Raw genomic sequence first — 7,110 nt, 5'->3', positions numbered from 1 at the left:
CAGGGATCATTTGTGTTTCGCAGTTCAAAAATATCAATTTCCATTAAACACCATTGAAATATTTAATTTATTTATGCTTTTCTGGAAAATTGCCACAAGTGACATAGCTTTTGGAAAATAACCATAGAAATTTTTGTGTAATTGACAATTGTTTGAAAACGCTATTCAATTTTATACATGGCTACACTGTAATGATTATGAACTTTTATGATAACGTTATTTTATTGATAAACTATTTTAACATATAAAGTATTCCTAATATATATTTGTAATATATTTAAAAATAAAAAGAAGTTACGAGATTTTTTTATTTATTTTACTTATTGAAGTTAATTACTAATTTTATTATTTAGATTATTATTTAATAAATTTATATTAAATTAAGTAATTTATTCATTTCAATTCATAATCTACTACGAAAATGGTAATTATGTATAACTTAATATGTAACTTTTTGAATTGGTTAAAATATGTATTTATTACTTAAAATTTCAGTAGTGTTTACTATGATCATAAAATTAAAATTTTTATTCTTACTTATTTTTTTGTTTAGTCTGATATCCAGATGGATTGTGCACTGGATCTTATGCGGCGTTTACCGCCGCAAAAAATTGAAAAGCATCTCAGTGATCTCATTGATCTAGTTCCAAGTTTATGTGAAGATTTACTTTCTTCTGTTGATCAGCCATTAAAAGTTATTAAAGATAAACAAGTAGGTAAAGATTTTTTGTTATGTGACTACAATCGAGATGGAGACTCATACAGGTATGAGGTACCTATTTATATACTGTATAGTATTACAAAAAAAAAAATTTGTATATATTTATAAGATTGTCTTATTTATTAATTATAATTTAAGATCGCCATGGAGCAATACTTACTTTCCACCATTAGATGATGGTGCTGTGCCAACTGAGAAATTAAGAAAGCTAGAAGTAGATGCAAATATGGCTTTTGATCAGTATAGAGAAATGTATTTTGAAGGTGGCGTATCTTCAGTTTATTTATGGGACTTGGACCATGGTTTTGCAGGTAAAAATTTAAATATTTGTAAGTTATAAATCTTGATTTATGAATTTTGTGAAGTTATTCCTACCCAACCAGTACTAATTTGCATTAATAGGCTTGAAAACTTGGTAATGAGTTTTAATTAGGGTTATAGTACTGGTTAATTAGAGGATTAATTACCCGAAAATGAAAATGATTTTTAAAAAATATTAATTTATTAGATAAATTTCAAAAAAATTTATTCAAACTTTGGTCCTTTTAAACNGGATTAATTACCCGAAAATGAAAATGATTTTTAAAAAATATTAATTTATTAAATAAATTTCCAAAAATTTGTTCAAACTTTGGTCCTTTTAAACAAATTTTATAAATCCAAACTAGTGTTTACATATATGTAAAATACAATTTTTTTAAAGATTTGATTATTTTCATAATTAAATTTTGGTATAAAAAATTTCTAATTTTTTAATTAAAAATTATAAATAATTGAGGAAAATCCACTTTAGTAGTGTACTAAATTGTAGGTTACTAAGAATATTTTAAAATATAAAAGGTTTCAAATAATAATAATATGTAGACTTAATAAAAACAATTAAAAGTAAACTCATTTATTTGTTATTTTTAGTGCAATATTCTCAGGTTATTCAATATAAAATAATAGTAGGTAATTACAATTAAATAACTACATACAATGATTAAATTAATAATTCAAATCAATTAAAAATTGTTTTGTAGTTGAAGCTTTATATAATAAAAGATCCCTTAGACTATTTTTCTTTTTAGAATATTCATTAAATTACTAAAAAAAATAATTAATAATATAATTGATTAAATTTTATTTTACTTTAAGGTGTAATTTTGATTAAAAAAGTTGGAGATGGTTCTAAGAAAGTTCGTGGTACTTGGGACTCTATTCATGTTGTTGAAGTACAAGAAAAATCTAGTGGGCGCAGTGCTCATTACAAANAAAAGTTGGAGATGGTTCTAAGAAAGTACGTGGTACTTGGGACTCTATTCATGTTGTTGAAGTACAAGAAAAATCTAGTGGGCGCAGTGCTCATTACAAATTAACATCTACAGTTATGCTGTGGTTACAAACTAACAAAGCTGTTTCAGGTAGCATGAGTTTAGCAGGTAGTTTAACACGACAAACAGAAATGGATAATCCTACATCTGATGCATCCCCGTACATAGCAAATATTGGGCGAATGGTTGAAGACATGGAAAATAAAATGAGAAATACATTAAATGAAGTTTATTTTGGCAAAACTTGTGATATAATGAATGGTCTACGAAGTGTTGTTCCTCTCAATGCTGATGATGAAAACAAAGAAGCTCTTCGTCAAGACTTAACAGCTGCTTTACAAAAACGACATACTAAATCAGATGTGAAAGATACAGTTAGTCCAAACTAATTAATTATTATTTAAAAATATTTCAAAATTATTTTTTTTTGTATACTAGTTTTCATAAATAAAAAAAATAGTTAACAGCATTAAATAAAATCATAACTAAAGTATAATTTTACTTTTTATACATTTTTTTTTTTTTTTTTGTGAAGTGATTTTTACAATCTTATATAAATATCAATTTTATCATTTTTAGTATCTTTAACTTAAATTTTGCCAAGAGAAAATCGTTTTATATAATATATTCTTTAATTGAAAATTAATTTCAAATTTAAATAATGATTTATGAGATTCAAATTATGTACCTAAATGCAATGTAAATTATTAATTTATATGTGGTAAATTGTTTAAAACATTATCATAAGTATTAACAAATGAAAAATTGATGAAAGAAATCATAATATATTATATTTTTTGATTTTATATAGTTTAGTAGTAAATTTAATTTATGTCTAAAATATATTTATATAATTATTATGTTAAAAAAAAAAAATAGAAAATTAATGTTCTTGTAAAATAATTTTTAGAACTGATTCAGTAACTATAATTTAATAAAATTATTTTACCTTTAAAAGTAAAAGAGATATAAATCCCATTTTATATGTTATATATTTATTTTTATAGCAATTTTTTAATAGTGTGTGTTAAGCATTAAAATATTACCAAATTTTATCTATTTTTTTTTTAAAGCAAATAATTGAATTGTCATAGAATAAAATAGTGAAGAAATTAGCTTTTTTAAACATACATATTTTACAACATGCCCGCTCTATGATTATATAAATATCACTTCATTATTTAGAGTGATCAAATAAATCAATAAAAACTTACATTATTACAAATTTATACATACAACACCCTAACTTATATATATATATTAAGCTATGGTAATTTTTTAATTCCTTATAATACTTTTAAGACTATTATATAAAATCATTAACAAAAGTACAATCGCATAATAATTTTAACAATTGAATTGTTTCATATTGCAAATATTTTTAAATTAGTATAAAATTATTGGGAGCTTTCAAGTACTCTTCAACAGGAACATTTTACCAGCTTTCTTCTGTTTTGGCAATGAAATAAATAATTGAAAAATCTCTCCTTCAAAAAAAAAAAAATACTATAGAATATTATATAAATGTTTTAGTTGTTTTCTTTCATGTATTATTCAAACAAATAATCACAATTTACAAAATAATTTACTTTATTTAATTATGTTATGAACTGAGCAACCAAGTGTTTTACGTAAAATCAAAATACACTATTGTATTAAACGACAAATAATATGTACGGCTCTAAAATATAATTTATACAAGAGGTGTATTTAAAAAGGACTTATAAAAATAAAATTGCAATTCTTCCGAATTTTTGAGACTGGCTTTCTGATTTTCTCACAATTACCTTTTGCAACCATTGATCAAGTAAAGTAAAATACAATTTTTTTAATTCTCCAGAAAATCATTTATTTTGTTAGAAATAATATATGTGTTAAAGCTTTCGTATTGTTGTATTGTTTGAAATGTTTAAGGATGTATCCACGTTATCAGTTATGAGCTGATGGTAAAGATATAACCAGGAGCTCGTAACTATTAAAGTTAAGATGAAATATATTTAAAAATATTATATCTTTATGAATAATTTCCTATCTTTATATAATTACATATTAAATATATTGGATTGTAATAGGACGACAGTTAAAAAAATATATACAGTGTAATCGATTTATAATAAACCACTGGATTAATAGCAAAATTAATACAATATTGGAAAAAAATTTTTTGATTTCTTTTAGTTTAATGTATTGATGATTTATCTGGTATTAATTATTTTTAGGATCATTATTTATAACGTATATGGGTGTCAACTTTAATTTTTAAACTATATTAACATTTTTTTATATAGTTTATTTAAGGTACATGTTTTTTTCTATAAATCAATCAATCATGACATATTTTTTATGTTGATCATTTATACCTTATAAACTTTAGACACTCCTAACGTTATCAGGTATCATCTAAAAAAATAATTAATTGCTAATAAATCATAAACTATATGTAACAAAAAAAAATCAAAAACTATTTTTTCAAAATTGTACTTATTTTAAGAGTAATCGATCGGATTATGATAAACCGATAAGTCTGTAAGTTTATCAGTTTTTTTATAGTGATTTTATTGTTAAATAATCGTTGAATTACTAATTAGAAATTATGTTTATAACGAGACATGATTGAAAAAACTTAAACCAGTTTGAAATAAACGTCAAAATTCTCTAAATAACTTACCTAAATATTGTAGACAGCAAAATGACTATTAACATATGTACTTAGACTGTTTAGAGTCACAGTGATATAACAATAGCTTATATTTAACTTGGGCTATTGGATTTTGATCACATTTAGAGAAAAACAAAAATGTAGAAAAACAATTGAATTTAGACGATATATGTATTTAATAATTACTTATTAATGATTCATTGGTTTGTTTGTTCAATCATATTAAGTAATATTTTCCCTGTGGAAAGGGTATAAGAATACTTACACGGCCCCTCTGCCAGATGTAAGAGACAACTAATGAAATTGCGTCAGGTGGACAGCTAGTGTAACATTTTTGTGAAAAGTATGAGGAGTCCTGAACAACAGGTGAGAGGAAATAAAGTAGTTAAAGACGAAGAAGTCCTAGACGAAGAATAAAGTGTTTTGATATCAGCCGAACAACTTGTGTGGTAGCTGTTTCACTAGTCATGTGTACAGGTCTATTCAACGTTTGTAGTGTCAATGGTGTAAGGACATCATCACTTAACTCCAGTGCCGGAGTCAGCGTCGGGGCAAGCCTATCTACTTTTTTGTCGGTTGAGCAAAAAAAAAAGGAAATAGAGATAACTACTGAGGCCCCCTTACGGCTAACTTGCCCCGGGCCCTGCAAAACTTTGCGCCGACACTACTTAACTCTATTCTGATCTCGTGTATAAGGGAGGAAGATAGATACAAAGTAAGAATAGGTGGAATGTTGGAATATTAACTGGTAGAAGTATTGAAGAGGAGAAAGTTTAATATTTACTGTGTACAAGAAATAGAAAATAGGTGAGGATTATAAAATAATATATTTAGATAATACCAATACAAAGAATGATGTAGCGATAATAATGAATGAGGAGATGAAAAGTAAAGTAGTACAAGTAGTTAGGAAAAGTGACTGAATTATAATCGTAAAACTAATTTTAGGAAAAAGGAATGAAATCCTGAAAAAGTATATTAATATAATGGAGAATACGTATGATGGCATTTGTACCAGGGTAAAAAGTGTGGGCGGAGTAACAGAAGAATTTAGGGTTATAGTAGTAGTTCACCAGGGTTCTGCTATTAGCTCTTACTTATTTTTTATAGTGTTGGATAAAATTATTAGAGAATACAAGGAGAGGTGACTTGGTACATATAGTGTTCAGAGTGTTGGGCGGTCGACAAGAGAATAGAGCAGAGAATAAGTGTATTAGAGATGAGATCGCTTAGATGGATGAGTAGAATGATTAGAGAAGATAGAATAGGGAACGAACTAATAAGAAGGAGTATAGGTATAGCGTCAATCGTGGATAAGATGAGAGAAAATAGACTTAGATGGTTTGGTCACGTTGTGAGAAAAGAGGAATCGGAAGCTGTAAAAACAATTATGGAAATGAATGTTGAAGGAAGAATAGGTAGAGGAAGACTAAAAAAGAAGTAAAGGGATGCTATTGAATACGATATGAGGACAGCTGATGTGAGCGTAGAAGATGTGGAAGATCGTGTCAAGTGGAAGTTTGGGATTAGGGCGGCCGACCCGAAGTGGTTAAGATAAAGGCGAGGTAAAAGAAGAAGAATGAGAATATATTTTTAATTATCGTTTCATTACATTAATGATATTTTGGTGCTTAATTTATTTTCCCATATAATTTTTTTTATTTATACACTTGTTATTTATGATATTGATATGTAAAACTATTATAGTAATAGTTTGTGTACTTACGAATTAAGATTTTTTTATTTTTTCTTTACTAATATTATGTACAATCTGTCGCATATAAACAATAATTTATGTTACTTATAAAAAAAAAAATTCAACACACAGTAGAAACTCTCCATAGTCTTAAGTGGTCAATTTTTTTTGGTGAGGTTAAATAAATTTTTTTCTAAAAAAGAATTTTTATTTAACAATGCATTTAGTTTTGGTTAATTTATGGGGTTTAAATTGTAAACTGGGGGCCTCTAGTTTAATGTTTCAGCTCTCCTCAATTGGGGATTTAAGTATTGTAATTCACTACAAAAGCTTTAATTTGTCATATACGTTATAAGTTGTCAGACATTGTAGAACATTTTCAAAAATGCTAAAAAAGGTGAGTTGAAAAAAGTGTTTATACATGTTTGGGTGGTTTCATTCAACTCTTTCCATACTTAGGTTTTCATAAAAAGTATACCTAAATTAATTTTACTGTGTCTAGTATAGCCTATTAAAACTTCATTAGAATTAGTGTTTAAAAAAAAAGTGTAGCACTTTAACATGCAGAACATTTTTGCAAATGCCATTTTTTGTGTTAGCATAATTTTGAGATATTTTTTTTAATTTCTAATATTTATATACATTTTTTTTTATAATTTCAAAGCTGATTGATTCAACTAGATTTAAATAGGCTGTTATTTGATTATAAGCAAAATCGGTA

The 7,110-nt window shown here is 25.7% G+C and overlaps 1 protein-coding gene across 2 annotated transcripts; it reads left to right on the top strand.

Annotated features, from left to right (window-relative positions):
* The first annotated feature begins 253 nt into the window (after nucleotides 1-253).
* LOC126894790 (F-actin-capping protein subunit beta) lies at nucleotides 254-3,013 on the top strand. Of its 2 annotated transcripts, none has more exons than XM_050666054.1 (5): nucleotides 254-424; nucleotides 554-765; nucleotides 860-1,032; nucleotides 1,859-1,901; nucleotides 2,003-3,013. In XM_050666054.1, the coding sequence occupies exons 1-5, from the start codon at nucleotides 422-424 to the stop codon at nucleotides 2,421-2,423; spliced, it is 852 nt and encodes a 283-aa protein (XP_050522011.1). In that variant the 5' UTR covers nucleotides 254-421; the 3' UTR covers nucleotides 2,424-3,013. The 2 variants fall into 2 exon arrangements, with proteins under 2 accessions (XP_050522011.1, XP_050522010.1); XM_050666053.1 differs by having other exon boundaries at nucleotides 255-424; nucleotides 1,859-1,974; nucleotides 2,076-3,013.
* The last annotated feature ends 4,097 nt before the right edge of the window (nucleotides 3,014-7,110 follow it).

The sequence above is a fragment of the Daktulosphaira vitifoliae genome, unplaced genomic scaffold (genome assembly GCF_025091365.1).
Source record: "Daktulosphaira vitifoliae isolate Bord-2020 unplaced genomic scaffold, ASM2509136v1 Scaffold_1, whole genome shotgun sequence".
In the NCBI taxonomy this organism is placed as follows: Eukaryota; Metazoa; Arthropoda; class Insecta; order Hemiptera; family Phylloxeridae; genus Daktulosphaira; species Daktulosphaira vitifoliae.
The sequence above is the reverse complement of the archived record's forward strand: the minus strand, read 5'-3'. Positions and strand labels throughout refer to the sequence as shown.

Bases quoted from the DNA above. Each gene is read 5' to 3' on its own strand.
- LOC126894790 (XM_050666054.1), top strand. The intron at 766-859 runs GTATGAGGTACC...TTATAATTTAAG, and splicing joins CGAGATGGAGACTCATACAG to ATCGCCATGGAGCAATACTT. The intron at 1,033-1,858 runs GTAAAAATTTAA...TTTTACTTTAAG, and splicing joins CTTGGACCATGGTTTTGCAG to GTGTAATTTTGATTAAAAAA.